This window comes from Bombus pyrosoma, linkage group LG3, assembly GCF_014825855.1.
Source record: "Bombus pyrosoma isolate SC7728 linkage group LG3, ASM1482585v1, whole genome shotgun sequence".
Lineage (NCBI taxonomy): Eukaryota > Metazoa > Arthropoda > Insecta > Hymenoptera > Apidae > Bombus > Bombus pyrosoma.
Window position 1 is genome coordinate 15,807,656 of NC_057772.1, and position 21,131 is coordinate 15,828,786.

Sequence of the window (21,131 nt, forward strand, 5' to 3'; positions counted from 1 at the left end):
CGCGTTTCGGTCGGTTAACGAGTCGTTGCTTCTTCCGAAAGCGCATTCCAGAAGGACAGCCTGAAAAAAAAGGGAAAGAATCGCGTTAAGAAATAGAACGAAGAAAAGAAAGGAGAGGAAAGGAAAGAAAATCGAATGGTCGGTGTTGAGCGAGGAATTGGAGCGTCGAAAGGAAGAGCTGAACGGCGGAAGAGAGAGCACGGAAGGGAAGAGCGGAAGGAAGGAAGGCACGCGTGTTGGCTCGGAGTGAAGGGAGTGGAAGGGAAGAGAGGGAAGGGAATAGAACGAGACGGAACGGAACGGAATGGAACAGAACAGAACAGGAAGAGAACGAGAACAGAACGGAACGGAACGGAACGGTAAGCCAGGAAGGGACGGATAAGAGAGTTAGGTGGGGGTGTGGGGTTTAGTGAGTTCGGTGGTGGCGGCCGGTCAACGGGTGGCGAGTTCTCAGTCTGTCCTGCGCCGTCGAAACGAAGGAAGCGCCGCTCGTCGTCGAGCGCGACGTCGAGCGCGACGAGCCGACGAGCCGACGAGCCCGTGCCCCTCTTAGTTCGCGTTCGCTCGCCGTCTCGAGAGTCGCGTTTTCTCCTTTTGTTTCGATTGCGCGAACGCGCGCGCTCCTCGCTTTTCTCTTCCTCTTTTCCTCTTCCGGTTCTCCCAGTTGCCTATCGATACTGATCACGCGACCAAACCTGATTTTTCCGTCTTTATCCCATCGAAAAATCTCGCCATACCTCCGATAATCTATTTCCTCCCCCGTTTTCTCTCTGTCCATCTCTACCTCTTACATACACACTGTCTTTTTCGTTTTTTCATTTCTTTCCTTGTTTCTCCCACTCCCATTCTCTTTCATGCTTAGCCTGTTTTCTCTACCACGAACCACCTTCTTTCTATTCGCATCCCCGTTTCTCACGCATTGTCTCATATTTTCTTGCTTGTTTCCCATGACTCGTGCCATTTCACACGACGCGATAGAAGCGAATGTTCAAGGCTGAATTTCTTCCAAAAACCATGAACGCGGCAATGTTGGATTTTTTGCTACGGACTTGATCGAGAGCCGTGCATCGACCACCTTCGTGTCAAGGTAGGTCCATCGCTACGATTTCGTTTTCTCGTTGTTATGCGCGTTCACTCTGTTAGAAAATGTAGTTCGTGTTTTTTGATGGATGATGAGAGAGTCGGTACGTGTTATGGACGTCAAGAATCGACAGTTGATCCTTGACCATTGGCCATTGACCGTTGCGTTATTCCGTTGTTCTCGTGCCGCTGGTTGATTGTTAAACAAATCCATACGAGCAAACCTGGCGACGATCGGATCGTTTACTTTAAATCATACTAACAATGGAACATTGATTTGTAATTTTTCGTGAAACTTTCGCTTTTTTTGCACGCGCTTGGCATTCGTTTCACAATGATTTTCATCTGTTTTCCCACGATTAAATCGTTAGTTGCGTTTGTAACGGTCGACAGAATCGCTTAAAGCTTGGCGTGCAATTTTTAACGAGAATCGTTCATTGACGTCTACAGCGCGACTTTAAAGTGCGTTTTTAGAATGGTTGTAATTACGCGAAATCGTTTGCTTCGAGAAAAATGCCGCCGTGATTTTTATTCTATTCGACTTCTGTACGTTAGGATTTTGCTCGCGCAAAAATTGTGTCATAAAGAAAACACTTTTGAGGGACAGACTTTTGTTCTAATAATTTGTTACGCGTCTATATGCATATATAAGTGTAAACTTGCCTCGATCAAATGTCTTTAAATTTTTAATACGAATCTAATTAAGACGCAGAAACAATTTTAAAATGTAAAAATATACCGTGCTTCCGCGATTATCGAGAAAAGGATTATTTACATCGAAAATTTGTGCAATTTCTTATAGTATTGTAATACTAATTTGATCGTTTTGAACTCAACAACAGACAGTTTACCTTACTAATTTGAAGATAAATTTACGCCTTGTAATCCGGTGATCGCATAGATGTTTGCGTACTCGTTTATGGTACTAGCTCGGCGCCAAGAAATCCAGGAAAAACTTGAACGACACAAATTGTAATAATTTTCAATAAAAACGGAACCAACTCTTCTCTCTTTTTCCTATCTGTATCTTGTCTTCCTAAGAACCATGTAGAAACGAAATCGAAGAACGAACTCATAATCACGGAAAAAAAAATTAAAATGACGATCATACATAACACGCGTAAAGGGAATGACGTTTGCCAGGGGAATTCGATGCTTACTGCTGTCGCGTGCAATGAACATTTTTCCATGGCAATGTCGCGTTTGCGTAGGCGAGCCAAGTTTGAAAATTTAAAAAGATAGGTCGAGTTTTCTGCCGGAGATTCGGTTCGCTTCCCGGTTCCAGCGGGAATAAAACCGCATCGTTCGATATCGATACCGATACCGATTCACGATTTCTGGTAAAACTGGACGCGTACAAACCGGTCAGGTGCGCGAGTTTCCCTCCGATTTTCCGGGAGTTCGCCGAACCTGCGGTTTCCATTTCGCTGCATCCGCCCCGCTCTGTCCCTTCGATGCATCGCTGCGTCGGCCAATCGGTCATTCTCTATCGAAAGCTCCGTATAAAACACTTGGATAGTTTTTTGCGGTCGATGAACGTCCGCTTCATCGTCCCGCCATGTATAAATTTTTCACGAATTCCCATCGAAAGGAAGATAAGTAGGATGTAATAAGTAAAATGGAAGAAAGACAAGACAAGAAAAGACAAGGAAGTAAATGTGAAAAAATTCTTCAAAAAAACATAAATCGGTTTCATATTTAGAAACGTCTAAACGGTACGACATGTTTTTATTTCGAATGCAACTGGAAGTAAATTATCGTTTCCTTTATCGAAATAAATTCACAAACGTAGTTTTGCAAACTTGTGTTCGCTCCTTGTTGCTCCTTTAAGTCTGCCGTTTTTAAATTTAAGCGGTTCCTGCCTGTCACGAAAGTTCGTGCAAGAAAGGTTCCAAAGGTACGTGTGAATTGTATAAGTAGTACGAGTACGTCACCAAGTCGGTCGCGAGGGAGTGGAGGGAGAGGGGGGGGGGAGAGAGAGAGAGGGAGGAAAGGAAATAAAAGTCGCAAGGTACCACGCACTAGGCGCTAGGCTCCATCCTTGAACTGGGTCGCCTAGCGTGTCCTGCAAATATCGCTGCTTCGCCGACGACAAATACCGTCGGCTCCTTTCATGAATTGCAAATTCGCGCGTGCAGTTTTTTTCATGCTTGCGCTGCCGCTATTGCCGCGTGGTCGAACTTCAATTTTTTTTAGAAAACAACGTATTCGATATAACGAACTTATTAAACCGATTTATGAGCCTAGCATTATTACAGGATCATTTTTTATTCTCTTCGTACTTTTCTTACAACTCACAACACCTCTCGAATTCCATCGATTTCGATATTAGTTTCATGTAGTATATTATATAATCGAACGATCGATTTTCCTCAGTTTCCTCGACTTCCGCCAGCAAAAAAATTTTACCAGATGGCAGGTTTACAGATTATCAACGTAATCAAATCCCTTCGTACGCCCTTCTATAATAAAAGGAAGGATCAATGGACTCACGTAAGGTATCGTCTCGATGTCGTTTCCGGACGTAGCTTCTTTTCCCCTAAGGTTCTTCTCTCGAACAGAGATTCGTCGAAAATATATATTCGTATCGGACGATATCCTGAACACTTGCCAATTATTCGTCAAAATTCCTATCTAATGGAAACGAATGCTTAATTTCTAAATTTCCGTAGCTATTCTAAAAACGTATTGATCTTTTCAGGTTGTGTGTAACGAAAGGTGGCAGGGATCAATAATACCAAGGAAAGTAACAAAATTTCATCGTTACGACGCCGGTAGCGACGGCTACGTTGACTAACAGCACCAGTAACGGCAGAAGCAATCTCGAAGGCGGCGACAATGAGTGCACAGACGAGCAAATAACGTCAATGCCAACGAAGTTTGTTCTAAAGTATTTATCCAAGGAAGAAGTGCCAAAGAACTGCGAAAAATTAGCTGTAAGGCGATAAACCGCGAAACTAAGAGGTTAACGGAGGAGAACAGAAGAATTGAAAGAAGGAGGGGAAAGAAGGGTGAAACTGAAAGGGGAAGGAGGGAAGTAAAGTGCGAAACGGATAAAAAGAGAAGAAGAAGGAAAAGCAGAGAAAAGAGGGGGAATGATGAAAAACAACGTTCCGCGCGAGAAGGAAGGATCGCGGTAGGCGAAGGATAAAGACGTGGATCGGGCTGGATCCGGGTCGATCGGTGTGATGGTCTCGGGGTGGTGCCCGTGCGTGCCGATCGGCCGCCGGGAATCACCGGCCCAGCAGCAGTCGGCCTCCTCTTCGAGGAGCTTCGGAACCGACGGTGCGCCGTTCACCGTCAGCGCGGCCACCGATCGCGCAGAAATGGTCCAGATGTTTTATTACGAAAATCGCGGCAAATGCTGCAAGAAGCTTCTCCGATACAACGGATATCCAAACAAGGTAAGCGGATGTCTTTTTTATAGTCATTTCTACGTCTTAAGCGTTGTTACGATCACTCGGAAGATAAGAACGAATATCTCCTTCGCGATTTCATTTGGTTCGAAGCAAAGAGAAAATTCAGTTCTTGTAAAATGCTGTTTTTATGGTGCCCGGTAAGAGTTTTCGGAGTTCGGAGAACAGAGAATGGTGAAAGATCCGTTCCAAGTTCAGGCCGAGAAAGGTTCCAAGTATCCGAAAGTCCCTGGGGAAATAAATCGATTCGCTATCTGAATAGCCATTATGCGGACGTGGCTTGGAGGCAAGTACGGAGGCCGGGAGGTTGGTAGGTTGGCTCATCGGTAACGCCAGCCGAAGCGTACACTCGGAGAACTCGGCCTCGGAGAAGACGAAACGCGAAAGAGAGAGAAGAAGAGAAAGCCAGGGAGAAAAGGAAAGTCGGTCCCTTAGCCGTGTTGCTCGTGGAACTGGGCTAATGTTTCGGAGTTTCAAAACTCGTATCGGCCGGAATTTTCTTTCAATAACCAAGTTATTATTCATCGCGTTCATTTATTACCTTCCTTCTGTCCTATTCCCCCTTTTCCACCTTTCGAATCTTGTCTCGCGCATACAAACGGCCAGCATTCTTTCGATTCATGGCGAATCGAATTTTCCTCTCTGCGAGGGAAACGAGAGATCGCGTTCGAACCAGAAAAGAACATCCGGCGTATTTTTACGAGGGGTTACTCCGAACGACGATCGCTCGTAGAATATCACATCGAATCATCCGACGAAAGATTATATTTTCGATCTTATCGCGTCAGCTGTTTAGCCTTGGCCGACCGAAAATTGTTCGCAGCAAAACTTTTCTTCTCGTCTTATACATCATGACATATCGCTGTATATCGCGATAAAACCCCGCACCGGGACGTTCGTTTATACGTTTATACGCGACAATGAACACGCACGGTGGGGAAATCGCAAGACGACTGATTAATCCAATCTCATGTTTGCAATCCGTAATCCAGCTGGATGGTAATTTTTCCTAGCGAATGTTTTGAATATGGATGAGTATGATTTCCTTGGCTAATTTCGTTATCTGCATATTAAAGACTTCCTCAAGCAGAAGTGCCCTCTGACTTTTCTTTTAACGAGAGACGATCTCTTTTTTTGAGTAATCTGACGCGACCAAACAGCCGCCTTTCGTCTTTAGATCTCCCGAGCTACGACGACGACAACGACGACGACAACGACGACGACGACGCGTCGCGTAGTCACGAAAATTCGCGTCAACCTCCAAATGATTTCTGTGCTCGGTCGTTAAAGTTCTATTTTGAGCTACATACTTTCGCTTGGAGAGGCATGGATCGTCCAAGGAGAGCGACAAATACGGATAAAAGGGAAGAAAAAGGAATGCGTATTCGCGTGTACAGACGCACAGGTCTCCGCGCGGTTGAACTTCGATAAAAGGCAACATTGTCTAGCACGATGAATGGCCTAGGCGGTGACCTCTCTGACTTTCAATGTCGCAGACGTTCTTTATGTCGGCACGATTAAAGATATCCCGGATGAAAGGGTTTCGTTTCGTCCGCCGTAGCTTTCCCTTTTTATGCGAGACTGCGCCGGACCAACGAAAGGAAAAGGTCACGGAATCTTTCAGAAGGAGGAAAAGGTTGGAAAAAACATGGCCTCGTCGCAAAAGCTATTGCTTCTATTTATGAATTCATCGACTCTTGTTCTATCTTCTTACAGCCTCTTTGCCTTCCTCGCATTTAATTTTGACAGAATCGATCGATCCTCGAATACATCCAAAAAGGGAAAATCATTTATCGGTTCTCTATCGTTTTTCCCCGTAGTTTTTATCGTCCTGGTATGCCGTGCTTTGCTTTGAAAATGGCCACAGTTCCGTTCCGCTTTGCCACAAACGATCGCCTGGATGATAAACGGCAGACAAGCTTCAGGACTTGTAGTCTCGTCCGGTGGAGTTTATTTCGTTCGAAACAGCGAGAAAATGAAATGTTTTGGATCCTCGTTCTTCGTATCGACTTATCCTGTGTCATAGGATACGCTAAAACGAGCGTTACAAAACATCCATCTCCAAATACGATAAATAATCGTTTGAAAACGATGTTGGGTATTTAAAATTGCTAAAAATACGATCAGTTTTTTATTGTTTCGAAATGGGAAAGTGCAACATTGGAGGGACGATATTTCGAACATGTATGTGTATGCGTGTGTGGAAAAAGGAAGAAAAAGCCGGATTCGAATGCGGTATCGAGATCGATGGAACCGCTAGACTCGAAAAGACTGGTTTGTTCTCGAGCCAAGGAACGTTGCATAGCTCCGATAACGGCCGAACTAACGGAGGAACTTTCGGCTGGGTGAAAAACCAACGGCGGTAAAGGAACGTCTCGATTCTTTCTCGTAGGATAGCGTGGGTTAGGCTAGAAACCGAGCAGAGTTCGGGAACGTAGGGTTCTTTTACGATACTATTCCTTTCTTCTTCTTTCGTTCGATGAGCACGCGAATCGATTATTCTTTTATCCCAGGTAATATCGTACTTATATAAGGGAAAACAAGGTTGCTACGTCAAAAAGTACAAAGTTTCTTTCATAGTACGAATTTGCCAAAAACTATATTTATACTTGTACCTTCCTTGCTATACGTTGGTCTCGCGCGTGATCGATCGTGACGGCCTCGACAACGAGACAAAGCATGCGACCGGATGATATCCGCTGTGACGAAATAAAGCGCGCACTGGTAGTACGATTAGACGAAGTAGCGTAGCTAGCGGAAGAGAGAGTCAATCGGAAAGGTAACGATACGGAGAGAGACGCATGATGGAAGAACGCCGAACAAGGGTAGGGAGGAGGATTGGAAGCAGTGTGGCAGGAGCAGGAACGGCAACCGAATGACTATGACGCGGCGCGGCGCGGCGAGGCGCCGTGGTGACGGAAGGATGGGGATAGGAATGGGAATGGGGTTGGGGGCGGAGAGCCAAGGGGCTTGGGGTTGCAGGAAGGCAGAGAGGAGCTGGATCCAGAGGTTAGGACTGCGGGAGGAACGGAGATGGAAATGGAGGATAGACGGAAAGGATGTGGAGCGAGGAAACGTGGAACAGGAGAGGTGGTAGGACGGTATGGGGATTGAGAGAAACGGAGAGAGGCGAAAGAGGGAGGGTGAGTTGGGGGAGCAGGGTGAATCGCGGAAAAGAGGCAAGAGGGTGGATATTCCAGGCTGCACCCCGTGGCTGTCCCAGCGCATTGCCATGGCAACCGACCCTGAAACACCCTGCGGCCGTCGCACCATCGGAGCTTTGCTTTCCGATGATAGTAATAATGTATCCTCGCTTTCGTTGATGTAGGTCGCAGGACGTTACCGCGTTACCAACGGAAGGCTAGTTTTTTCATCGACATCCTCACCACTGGTCACGATTCGCAATTACTTTTTACGCTGCATTTCTCCTTTCTCTCCCCCCCCCCACTTTTACTCCTCTCGCCCGTTACTTCTACCTCTTACCTCAGCTTCTTTCCCCTCTTTTTTCGCTTTTCTAGAATACCTATCTACGCTTTCGTACTGCTCACCGTACTTCTCGTACAGTTTCTCTCGTGCCTCTATCAACACGTTCTCGTTGCTTTCCCTGTTTTCCACCGAATACAAGAAAACGATTTTTCACGATGACGATCGACTGCCTGAAGAACATGATAACGGTGATCGAGGGAAGGGAAGAATCGTGGAAATGTTAGCGCGGATATTCCATCGGGACGTCGATTGACCGCGTGTAAAAAATGCGATAACGGAAACAGAACGAGAAGAAAGGAAAACGAAGTTGGAGTAAAACACGACGTGATTGTCGATGCATCGCAGCGAGTGGCGTCGGCGTTTTTAATCGGCGCCACTTGTTTCTAACGGCTCTCCTTTGTTTAAGTCCCTATACTGCGCTTCAACCCCACGATATCCCCAACCTCCGTCTCTGTCACCCGTCTACTCTATCCCGCAACCCGTTTCCTGTCACCCGTTACCCGTCACCCATCACCCATCACCCGTTATCCGTTATCTACTTCACGTTCCTGCGTCTCTTTTCACACCGTTCTTCGCTTGGCCCTCTGATGGTCAAGCGATCGAATCGCGACAAAACGTTATCGTAACTTCATTTTTCTTCCACTTCTTTCCAGCCTTGCATAAAATCGGAGAAACCAAAGACCAAGGACGGGTGATACCACCATGAACGTTCCTTTACGCGGCTGATCGTAGACAAATTTGTCGATCGGTCGTTCCGTTGTCGCGTTGCCGCCAGCGTGTCTTCCTTTTTCTTTCTTCCTCGACACCGACCATCAAAGCCGAGTCGTTAAGTTTGCTCGAGTGGCTGCCTAAAACATAATTTCGACGCTAACGAGTCGACGATGCGCCGCTTAATTACTTCTGTGTACGAACTTCTTAACGATTAACGAGGACGGTTGTGAACGGTTGTTAACGCGTAAACGCGACGCGATCGTCCAACGGTTGCCGATTCGAGATACGGAGGCGACCTAGTGCTGCCGAATGAAAATTGAATCGCGGATGGAAGACTACAGAGGAAGCTGGATGAAAAGAAGCGCTCCCCAATTTAGGGGAAGGTAAATGCGAAAGGGATCGATCGGAATCGAGTCGAGGCACACTTCGCGGTATTTGTTCGACGAGTCGTTTCGAAGATTGATTCTTTCTTAAGGATAGTACGTGAATGGAAGCAGAATAGCTGATGGAACGTAACTGGTAGAGTCCGGTTTATCAAATCGGATATAGAGGAAATGCAGATAGAAATTCGAATTACGATTAGTTGGTCCGATGATCGATAAAACGAGATGGAGTCGAATGTTCGCAGGAAAATCTTCCACGGCTTGCTCGCGACTAGCGAAAGAGAAGAGAAGAGAAGAGGAAAGGAGAAACGAGAAGAGGTCGTTACCCGTTTCGTTCAACGACCCCATTACGCGTGCAAGATTAAGCCCGTCGTATCTAATTAGGTTTGTAGCGTGGCAGGTGTAAAGTATTGCTGACCGTAGCGTCGCGTCGCACGGATCGGTGGGTACCGCGATTTCTGGGATTTCGTAGAGAACCGGATTTAATCTAGGTTGTACCCGTGTACAACCTAATATGTACATGTACTATATATATATATATATACATAATTTATCTATATAACCTACACGTTTGTAGATGTATATACTTATATAACGTACGTGTGTATAGATGTACATGCAGGTATATGTATATTTATCGTCCGGAACGGCATCGCGTTACCGGGCTACCGTTTTCTCGAGCAACTAACCCAGAAAATACCCAGTGCTTTGTCCTCGGGAACTCGATCGCTCGAGCCTTCGCTAGCTGCGAACGGAAAGGAGAGAGAAATTGGTAAACGAGAAATTCCTTGAGAAAATTCCTCGCCATTTCGAATTCTAGTTAAAATTCCGCTCGCATCGTCTCGCCAATTCTCTGGCTAAACTTTTCTCGGCGAAGCCCCGGGAGAAACGGGAACTCGCAATTTCTCAAAACGCGAGACTCGACAGATTTTGTTGGACCCGCTAAGTTTCATGTTCGACGCGTCACGTTGATCGGTCGAATTCATTATCGTGGCTGTGGCTCATAGCTCGTAACTCATAGCTCGGTCCAACATCGTGTTACCGTTTTTCTTTGCGCGATTTGGCGAGTCAAGAGTTTCCCGATTCTTATTCTTACAACACCATTGATATTCCACGATGGCGTTGTGCATCCAATTGCGTTCAGAAACTAAATCGAGTGAAACTTTGCGAATTCGCGAGATGAGTCCATTTGATGAGTGCATTTGATCGAAGTACGCAATAATTGTCGTACTTTTTATCTGGAATCGAGGGGGTGAACATCTCGACTGTGTTCTGGTGTGTGTGTGTGTGTAACGCAAGATAGCGAACAGATATGAACAAGCACGCAAAAAGGAAAAGGAGAATCAGCTGACAAATAAGGGTGACAAACAGGTAGTATTAGAAAGATAAACGGGAGGGTTGGGAACGATGTAAAGAAAGGGAGAACGACGAGACGAGACGAGGCACGCGCGTGGAGCCAGAGACGAGAATAGAGCGATCGACGAGGCAATGGACCGAAGTAGCGGATTATCGGATTAACCGGTAGGTATATCCGGTGTGCGTAGAACGGGCAAGGTAGTGGGCAAGGTACTCGAGCAAGCTGGTTACCCTTACTGATTCCGCGGATCGGATGGTGTATCGGACGGTATATCCCGTGTCGTATATCCCCAATGAGATCTCGCGAAATTAACTTACGATACCTAATTACGAGCTACAAGTTATGTAGGTATACGAGTTGGAGAACGAATAAACGCCACCTTTGCTCAGAACACGAGGTCGATGCTCCGAGTTCAGCTACGGAAAAACGAGCGAGAAGAACGAAGGGATATATTCAAAGGAGGGCGCTCGCGACGGAGGAAACGCCCGTAAAAGTATTTTCCGTTTTGTTCGCGAGTCGTGTTGCCTGAGAAATTACGAAGATGGTAGTTCGTTATTCGAACTTAAATAAGCCAGACGACAGAACTGATTTCTTCGATGATTCGCCTCGATGAGCAAACTACGCTGGCCAATGCGAACGCATCAGTTTCATCAGTTCACCGAACAGGCGAGAAACTTCCCTATCAATTTTTCTCTCGCGTTCTCTATCTTCCCACGATTTGTTGCAATTTCACCATTTTTCATTACAAATTCGTTTTACGAAAAAACCAAGTATTCGTACGCTATCGATAGTATTTCCATATCGACGAGATTGTCTTAAAATATCGTAACGCATAAGAAATCACGGTGTCGGTTTGCATTCCATCTATCCTAATTGATACAATGTACCGATGGGAAGGAGGCGCGAAAAGAATCGCGGCTATAATGTACGAAAAAATCGGTCGCGTAAGGCATCACACGAGAGACAAGTTTAAAGAGAACGCAAAGGAGAGCTTAACCCCGGAAGGAGGATCGTGGCTCGCCCGAAGCGTTCCTTTGTCGCGCGTTGGAGAAAACTTACTACCTTTTACGAACTCTGCTTCCTCTCTCTCTCTCTCTCTCTTTCACTCTCTTTCTTTCCCCTTTTAGCTAACTCTCTTGTGCTTGTCCCTTGTTCCCTTCGATCCATTTCTTCGCCACTTCGTCCGATTTTCATGTTCAGCCTTTAATGTCCGTTGGATCGTGAAATTTCAACATTCCGCTGTCGTATCTCTTGTCGCGCAAAAGCATCGAATATGTTCTGTATGCCGCAGGTGCTTCTATTTCCGGAGGAAGGCTGGGCGAGAAGCGCGAGCAGTTCCTACTGGACTTTGACACCGTTTTGGTGGAGTCGTAGTCGATGCAAGGTAGTCGAAGTTGCTGGAACCAGGAGGTGAGTTTTGCGTGGTATCAGAATGGCTGGAGATGTCGAAGCGTTTACACGTTGTCGACGATAATACCATTGTTACGACGTTAACGGACTCGTTCTAAGAGGACGCGAGCGATGCACACGTACATCGTTACGACGTTTTGCCATAACCGTATTCCTGCCGGCAAACGGAAATTCGTGCTTTTAGGTTACGTGGTTGGAATGCCTATACCCTGCTTGCCACTTTACCAGCTGAAGATTACAGGGACGATGCATCCGAAATTTCACTACCCACTTATTTCCTTTTCACGAACTACTCCTTTGTGGTCCCGACTCATTTTCCACGCATTTCAACGCATCGCGACGTATGTGTCCTATTTCCACTTATTTCAATGTCTCGCTAATTACGGCTCTCCTATAATGTCATTATCCAACAGTTCGTCCTTTTCATTATTCTTGTCCTTTTTTATCCTTTCATATCGAAGGATCGAGATGCGCGACAGGGTCAACGTAGTTGAGAAATAGTTGTGGAATGAGCGCTTGACTCGATGTCGCCCTCGATCCTCGATCGTCCGTCGAAGAACAGCCAATTACTTCCAAAACTTGTCGAAAGAGCCAATTAATCGAGAAACTGACTTGCCAAGAGTGTCGACTTGCGTGCAAACTTTCCACTTACCGTTTGAACATACCGATCGAGCGATGCAGGGTCAACTCTGATTACAGCTTATCGTTTGGAACGTATCTCATTGAAAATTACTTAGCACGCGTTCGCCTTGGAAAACGGTGCAATTAATTACAAAGTCATACGGAGCAGAGTCGTGTGTCGTATTCGGATCGTTCTGCGACACTTACGCTCGGCAGCACTCGCGAGGCGAATTTTCCGAAATATTCCACCTAGTAATTTTGTGAGTCGCCCACGGCATGGCGGCCAGACCGCGCTAAGTCAAGACAAACAAACGGGTCCGCGGTCGGTGAATCCTCGATTCGAACCGCTTCCAACTTTCGTACGGGGAAGCAAACACGGCGCTATTTGCAAGTTCGGACCACGTTCACACGCGACACCGGTCAAAGCTCGCGATTACGCCCCGAAAATCCTGCATCCTCGCTGACAGTATATAGCTGGCGCGTTGTTTCATTGCCTGACCGAACCGCACACACATCCACTTTATATCTCGTTTCGATAATACACGTACAATAGTACACGTACGTGTAAAAAAATGTAATCGGCAGCGATCGACAAACCTTTCTCCCGTTCTTGAGCAAAAGTTCCGCGCGCGAAACCAACAACGAACAACGGACGCGACGCGACGTTTCGATCGCGTTTAGGACAGGTCGACAAACGGCGCCAATTGGAATTCGTTCGATTCATGTTTTATTGAACAGCTCGACGTGCAACACGGTGCCCAGCGATCGAAGCCCGAGCGAAAGAAATTTTAGTCGCGAAACAAGGAGAAGCGTGTGTAGGCAATCGATGCGAGTAGGTACGTAGGTAGGTACGTAGAGCTTGGCGGACAGCTCGAGCATCGAAAGGGTGCTCCGGCTCGGAACTTTCCTTTGTGAAGCGAATCGAGAACCGGAGGAAAAGTCAAAGCACCAGCCACGGTGGATTTTAAACCGAGTGTTGGATCCGCCGCACTTCAATGGAGAGCGTTTAAACTTTTAATGATCGTCGCCGGCTGAAGCGCTTGCCGGAATAAGCCCCTCGAGTCACCAGGGAGGGTTGCCCTCTCCCTTTTTCTCTTTATTCCTTTTTCGCGCTTCTCGCTCTATTCCTCGCTTATCCTTCGTTCCCTTCACACCCCTCGCCCCTGCTTCCGAAAACGGTTCAATCCCTTCCTTCGCCACTCTTTCCCTTTCGAATTTCCCTCTCCCTCTTTTTTCCAACCTTTCTTTCCTTATTAATTATTCTTGGCTCGTTTCGCGCGTACGACTCCACGCCCAAGTAGCGGCACGCTTCGTTTCGCGATTTCTCTCCTCCTATTCGCAATCTACCCCGATCGTTCTTTGGATCATCCCTACACATATTTCGCTCAACTACATATACACAAGACCTCTCGATAGTTTGCTCCCTAATCCAACTATAATATTATAAGTGATATTTTACAAGTCACAAGTTACAAGTTATTAGTATTAATAACCAGAGTTTGCTCGTGAAGCAAATGAAATTTTACAAATAATTTCTAACTTGCCAATTGAAAAATTATTTCTTTAATCCGACGTTGTCTTCTTTCATCGTTGGTCAGCATAACGTTATCGCAACGACATTTTGATCCTCGATGTTTCTCACTTACCGGTCTCGATAATCGATTTTCGGACCTTAGACCTGGCCGAACAAAGTAAACTTCCTCGTTCAATCTGTTGTGCGTTTATCGCTTCGAGAGCAAAACGTTGTAACGATCGTATCAAAGCGTGGCAGAGAAACGCGACGGTAATCGTATTACTGATTCACGAAACGGTAAAGCGCTTACACAGAGAATCGAGCGGTTGCATGCTTTTTTTACAACAAAGCTGCCCGTCAGAATTGGCAACAGCTGGAAAATGTTGATGTACTACAACCAGCTCTATATGTTTGTCCTTTTAATTTAACTAGCCAAGGCTTTAATTTATCATGGCCGGTCATCGCCACTCCCGTTGTTTGATGCGACGGATACTTGTGAAAGCAACACAGTGAGATCATAAAGTATCAAGTAAGATCATCAACTGATCCAGCCAGAGTTAAGGCTATATGATACATATTCCGGGCGTACACAGACATAAATTAACTTTTGAACTCAATTTTAATTATTGTCCGATTTTATGATCTCGCCGTATCCTTTTCGCCTTCTATACTTGTGCACTGTACACACGTACCATTCGACATATTACGATTTTGGAGAGGCAATTGCTTACTGTGGATAAACGCTTCTGCATGCTTTGCTAGTCTCCATCGAAAACTTTAATCGAATGCTATGCGTCGTATAAATTGAGAAAAATGGCAGCCGTGGTTAATATAGCGGACAAGTTCATAACGGTCTAAAATGCATTTTCCACTTTGTCGCATCGTCGTTTCATGCGTATCGTTCGGTCAACGCGTTACTCATCGAATTAACGTTGTTTCAGGTACAGCACTCAGGCAAAAATGGTAGACACAGGAACGGGCACGCTTTATATTATCGGCTCTTTCAAGAGAATGACCACTGATCCCGATTTTAAGGTACATACCGTTCCAATCTCTTCGTTACCGAATCGCGCGAGTCGGAACTTTAAGTTCCACGTGTTTCCTTGCTAGAAATGATCGAAAGTTTTAGTCGGGGCAAGCGAATTATCAAACGCGATATTACACGCCGTAGGCCGTAATTCGTGATACAAGCGAAGAGCTGCCTTCACTTCATCTGTACCACGAGTTTAGATATATACGCATATACGCAGATGTTAGCAAATGTGAACGTTGCCTATTTCTTTTTGTCGTCAGTTGTACCTGACGTCGAACGTGTCGTCGAGCGACTTCAACATGGGTTATAGTATGACTGGCACGTTGGAGCGTGGCTGTAAGAAGACCAACACCTTCCAAATGACTCACTTTGCGGTGATTCGTCGACGAGACTACGAAAAGGCCTACGAAGACTCGAATCCCACCTAGTGCCCGTCCACACCCACGCTGTCCGAGTGTGGGGATTGCGAACACTACGCGTAAAAGGAAATGGGTGTTAACCAAATCACGCGCGCGGCTTCCCTTCTGATTTATTCTCGATCCGGAACAAACGTTCTCTTGGAAAGAAAGATCACTTTCCGCATCGAAGATCCAGCAGATCGTTACGCGGATTACATCGTGGTTTTCAAGTGGGTTGCTTATTGATCACGTCAACAACGCGGTCCTCGATTCTGCTATCCGATCTCGATCCTCTTGAAATTCACGAAAAAAATATACGAAATTAGCGATCAAGGCTGCAATCGAATTCGCGACCGATCGGTTGCGTTACGCGATACCTGATACGGGACACGCGACACAGGATACCCGATACGCGATACGAGAAATCGAGAAAAACGAACCGGGCGATCGGACACCCGACAAACGAGCAAAAGCCAACACGTCCAAAGGTAGCGTTTAAACTTAGGTCGAATTAAGTAGTTTTTAACTAGTGGCGAACGATATGGAAGTGGAGTATACAAAAGTAATGTGATCGAAGATCGAGAAAAGCATTTTCCAAAGTATTAGCACGTAAGTTGTAAATCTCGCAGGCGATAAGTTTTCCTATGCGTCCTTCTTTCGTGGACACGCGCTGCTCCTCGTCCACCGATCGATTATCGTCATCGTTATTACTGACGCGCGATCGAGCTTCCTACGCTTCCCGTTCCTCGAGCTCCTCCCTCCTCGTGCCGTTCCGAAGAACGGAGCTCGCGGGAAACTTTACCCCGTTAGTCGCGCGCGCTTCCACCCAACACACACATATGTATAATCCTCTTGGCCAGGGTCGGGGATCGTTGTCGTGTAGCGGCCTAACTTCGAAGCGATACTTATTTTTGTTAAAGAATAGAGAGACGCGCGGCCGTAACACGACGCGACGTCTTCCTCGATCCGAATCAACTTCGAATGATCGCGTTCAATGATCGCGAGCCCGGTGATTTTTGTACCTTCGGCTTTGCTCAACGATATCTAGCTGATACCAAATGCGAACGGCATAGACGTAAGTTACAATCGATCGTAAATTAGCGTTTATCGACCAATAGAACGCCCGTGTCCAGATAAGTTTCGCTTTAAACATACCTCGATGGATACTCGTGTCTCTATAGTCAAGATTTTACGGCGACACCATCTTTTTTGAATAACCGAACAATGCTCCCTCCTTTTCTACCTTTTGCTCTCTCTATCTTTCTCTCTCTTTCTCTCTTCCTCTATCTCTATTTTCTCTCTCAGTTACGCCCTTCCACCTTCTTGTTCCTGTTGTTCGTTCTTTCCTCCGTACTTGAATGTAAACAATCTCTTCGCGTCCGTTCCTCTTTCTATTTATCCAAACGTAGACTACCGCGAATGAACCCAGTATGATTCTACGTGCCATTTAGTCGTGTGCTATTACGCGTTACAGGGTTTCAAATGGTTTTTCGCGATTCGGCGGGGATGAGCGAGCTGTTTACCGATTGATCGCTTACCTTTCCACTAAATTTCAAATCATGCTTGTCTGTCTTTTATTTTTATCCTTCCTATCCAAGGAAAGTTCCTTCGTTAACGTTTCTTGCAAAACGACAACTTACGACTGTGGAAAATTCACTGATATCGTTTCTCGCCGATTCGCGATTCACCGAATAGAAAATCGCTACGAAAACAGCGTACAAATATTCGTTTAAAAGCTAAGTTAAAATTTCGAGAAAACTCGATCGATGTCCGTAGGTCGTAGACAATTAGTTTAGACGTAGAAACGTAACGCTTCGTCTAGCAGATATTCTAGTTGTTAGATGTAGTCCGAATCGCTGATAAGTAAAGGCGATTCAGTCGTAGATTTGTTCAACCTTTGAAAGAGGCTAGAGAAGAATCGATCGAATAGTCGTCAGATATTTAGGCTCGCGCATGACTTTTCCTTTCTGTCGCTTTCGTCGCCCGATAAACAGATAAAACAGAGAAGTAATCTTCGAATAAGCACGCCACATTGATGGAAAGAAACAAAATCCAGTACTAAATTAAATTTTTATCTATCTAAGTGAATAAGCTCTTCGAAGATTACTCCATCTATTGCTATTACTATTATTCGTATATATTTTTTCCGCGAGATTTATCATGATAAGATATCGTTGATTGGAGGCGAAGGCGACTCTCGAATCTCTAAATTCTAGATAGACATCTGCACGCTCGTAAAACAGTAAACATTATTCTCGCTTATCGACACAGTCTTGATTCTGTGTTCGCTTCTTTTTTTCGACTAGCGGATATTTAGATCGGTAGATAACGATTTAAGTGAACGTATACGTCCGATATCACGGTCCCTCCTAACTACTTAGCAGTAGCTTCGACCCACCGTTGCATGCTTTCGTCTAATCGAAACGAAAACGGCGGTCCATCCTCGTCGGGTGCACAACGGGTCTCTAGTCAGTCTCTTTTGATCTTCCCCACTGTCAAGGTTCCGTTTGAAATCGTTCGATCGGTTTACACGTCACGTTATTCGCTGCGTGTAGACACTTCTTTCGAACAAACGATATGATTCTTATCGTCGAACGATGGCGCATCGTAAGATTCGAGTTATTTTTCCATCGTGGATCCTGATCTTAATCAAATTGAAGATCCTAAAACAGAAATTATCGAACGATTGAAACGGAACAAAGCAAGGGGCTAGATGTGTTTATGCTCCTAAAGTAGAGAGAGTTAACAAAGTAGACGTATATCATGTAGTAGTCGTAGAAAAGTTGATGTGATCGTTATCGTTGTCAATGTCATCGTCATCATCATCGTCACCGTCATCATCGTCATAATCGTCATCGTAATAGCCATTAGAACCGTCATCATCCGATCAAATCCCATTCTACAATTCCTATTGGTCCGTTTTCTTTGGCGTGTTCCACCTCGGCAGTCTCCATGGCGAGTCCACTGTTCTGGTCTTCGTCGATCTTGCGATCACGTCCGAATGGTAGGTAAACTTTATTTTTTCTAGATTCTAGACGACAGAGACGAACGATCGACAGAATCTGGTAAACCCGCAGCACGATGTCGACGGTAGTCGATTCGCCGAATGAAACGGACCGAATCGACTCGGATCAGATCGGATCGGATCGCGAACGACTGATCGTCGCGGTGACGAAATACCCTCGAATTCCGCTTGAAACACGGTAGTCGAGCTTTGCCACGCAAGCATAGTCTTTAGTACGCTACAGGAGTACTGTAAGTAGATGCGGTCGATCCGCGGCAGACATCGTAGGACAGCAGATACATAAAGTAGTACATATAGTACATAGCTAAATGTAATCGGCTTCTCGCCTCTAGTCCGGTTTCGTTCAAAGCTTCTCATCCGATTTGTCTAGTCTAAACGCTCTACCTCTTACACCTTCGTCTTCATCTTCATCTTTGCCTTCAACTTCATTCTCATCCTCAACCTCTGCTTCTCCTAGTTCCGTAACTCGTACAACTATCGGCAATCTACACCACTCGTAATCAATGTGTAGTCGCTTTAGAGAGATGTAATGGTAGAAAAGCCTGCAACTTAATCTTACGACTATCAGCAAACAAATTATTAACTATAATCGTATCGGTCTTAAAAATGCGAACAAGAGGTATTCGTATTCAAAGCTATGGCTGTGATCCTAATTAATCGTGAACCGGTTCGTAAAAACTATATACATATACGATGTAAGTAGGTTACGACGACGCATGTAGCGACAAGCGACGCGATATTTTGCCAAATCGTTGCGTTTCACGCGGGCTTGCGTTTTTCTTCCGCTATTCCGAACATGTACATATTCTACACGGACTCGACTGCGCTCGAGGGAACGCGTTACGTTCTTAATGTCCGGTGCTAAAAAGTTGCGTGTTCTTTTCTCGATCGTTTCTCCGGTAATGTTTCTTTGTTCACCAGCCTGCCCTTTCCCCGGCATCGAAAGCAGCGAATATCGTTGCCGTTTCGCGAAGATCATGGTCGTTTCGTGAGAATCAAATGGTGGCAACGACGACGTCGTCGACGACCACCGCAACCCGTGGCGAATCAAAATGGAGGAAAGGAAAGAAAGGTGAGGTGGCGTGCACCTCTTCTGGTCTCTCGCCGCTATACGAAATCAAAAATCGCAAATTTCTCTAGCCATCGTACCGAGCGTATAGCGTTTGCGAACGATGGATAGGGCAGTTTCCCGCCAATAATCAAATCTAACTCGCCGTGCGAGAAATTGTTGCTCACAAAATCGGAGACTTGGTATGTATTTTCTATAAGCACCGCTAACGCGATTCGATCACGTTGTTCGATTTCTGTGGAGTATTGCTCGTCGACGAATCGACGAGTCGTCGAGCCGATCATAGTTGCCGGGAATAAGCGGAACGAATCGAGTACGAGTACTGGTGCGACAAACGCATCGATGTATTTTCACTACAGTCCTGTCTACAGTCAATTCATTTTGTATTTATACCTAATCTATGTATCTATCGTCATAATTTATGCCGAAATAAATGTTACATTTACGCACAGCGGAACGATCGCCATTTCGCTATTCCACCCTGTCTCATATACGTGTATATCCCAAACCTGTTGTCGCAAGACGCATGAATATTGATTGAATAATCGGGGCAAAGCTTATTTCAACAGACGGAAAATAAACGAGTCTCGGACTGTTTGAAATTTTTCGACGGCTTCTTAACGAATGAAATTATCAGCAAAATTACAAATGGGCTATCGGTTAGCCAGAAGATTTAAGACGAGGTCAAGGTCAAGGAGATTTATTCCGCTCGCTCACAGTCGCGCGATACTGTGTTATGGTATATCAATGTTTCACAATCACTTTTCAGCTGTGATAACAATAATTTTTACAACTAAATACGCCCTCCTCTACTAGAAGGGGTGGTCCGTGTGTCGATCACCACGATATTTGATTCTTATAGTTAAACAAAAAAATGTTTCGAAGTTAATTACGAAACGAAGAATTTACTAATCTGAAAAAGACGATTTTTATGACAATTTGAATCTTCTTCTATCTAGTTTATATTCTTCGTTATTTCGTTCCATGTCAGAAGGTTAACACGAACGATCAAATGTTCACGATCGAATTAACACGGTTCCATAAATTTCAAAAGTTCACAACAGAGGAGGAAGGAAAGTGACATGCACGCTAAATAGAACGGTATACCTATGTATTTGCAAAAGACATATGGAACGCATATCGGTCATTATCATGCATTAAACGCGAACGCAAATGTACCGCGAACAAAAGTTCTCTCAAACGAGTACGATCTAGTTACCGACTGTCGCGCAATTATCGGACATTGGAGCGAGTATCTAATTAACGCGGGCGCCGATAGCATTTGCAAGCTATGACGGGACGACATCGGGTGTTCGCTATAATGTACACGGGCAGCAACACGTTATTTCGACGCCTCTAAAACTTCGTCAAAATTTCGTATGCAGCGAGCTGATCGCAGCTTCTATCGCAGCTCGAAATAACTTTATTTCAGCTCGGATAGAGTCTCTAATTGCATTGTTTACAGATAATGCGACAGAGCGAGACATAACGAATTTGAAACGAGTCTCCCATTGGTTGTTCTGACACTTACAACGTTACACTGTATAACCATTAGTCGTATCTCGATAATGCAATCAACATTTTTTCGAATCGTAAACTTCTTGCGACACCATGCACCAGAAAATCCGC

At 45.3% G+C, this 21,131-nt stretch overlaps 1 protein-coding gene across 2 annotated transcripts; it reads left to right on the forward strand.

Annotated features, from left to right (window-relative positions):
* The first annotated feature begins 409 nt into the window (after nucleotides 1-409).
* LOC122565754 lies at nucleotides 410-20,070 on the forward strand. 2 transcript variants are annotated; one of them, XM_043722057.1, is made up of 5 exons: nucleotides 410-1,087; nucleotides 3,782-4,484; nucleotides 11,725-11,843; nucleotides 14,919-15,012; nucleotides 15,271-20,070. In XM_043722057.1, exons 2-5 carry the CDS (start codon nucleotides 4,269-4,271, stop codon nucleotides 15,436-15,438), a joined length of 597 nt encoding a protein of 198 aa, XP_043577992.1. In that variant the 5' UTR covers nucleotides 410-1,087; nucleotides 3,782-4,268; the 3' UTR covers nucleotides 15,439-20,070. The 2 variants fall into 2 exon arrangements, with proteins under 2 accessions (XP_043577992.1, XP_043577993.1); XM_043722058.1 differs by lacking the exon at nucleotides 410-1,087 and adding an exon at nucleotides 3,438-3,578.
* Nucleotides 20,071-21,131: the final 1,061 nt, after the last annotated feature.

What these genes read in the sequence shown, in the direction of transcription:
- LOC122565754 (XM_043722057.1), top strand. Translation starts at nt 4,269, where the DNA reads ATGGTCTCGGGGTGGTGCCCGTGCGTGCCGATCGGCCGCCGGGAATCA. An exon ending in ACAACGGATATCCAAACAAG is followed by an intron (nt 4,485 to 11,724) that starts GTAAGCGGATGT and finishes TGTATGCCGCAG; the next exon opens with GTGCTTCTATTTCCGGAGGA. An exon ending in GAAGTTGCTGGAACCAGGAG is followed by an intron (nt 11,844 to 14,918) that starts GTGAGTTTTGCG and finishes ACGTTGTTTCAG; the next exon opens with GTACAGCACTCAGGCAAAAA.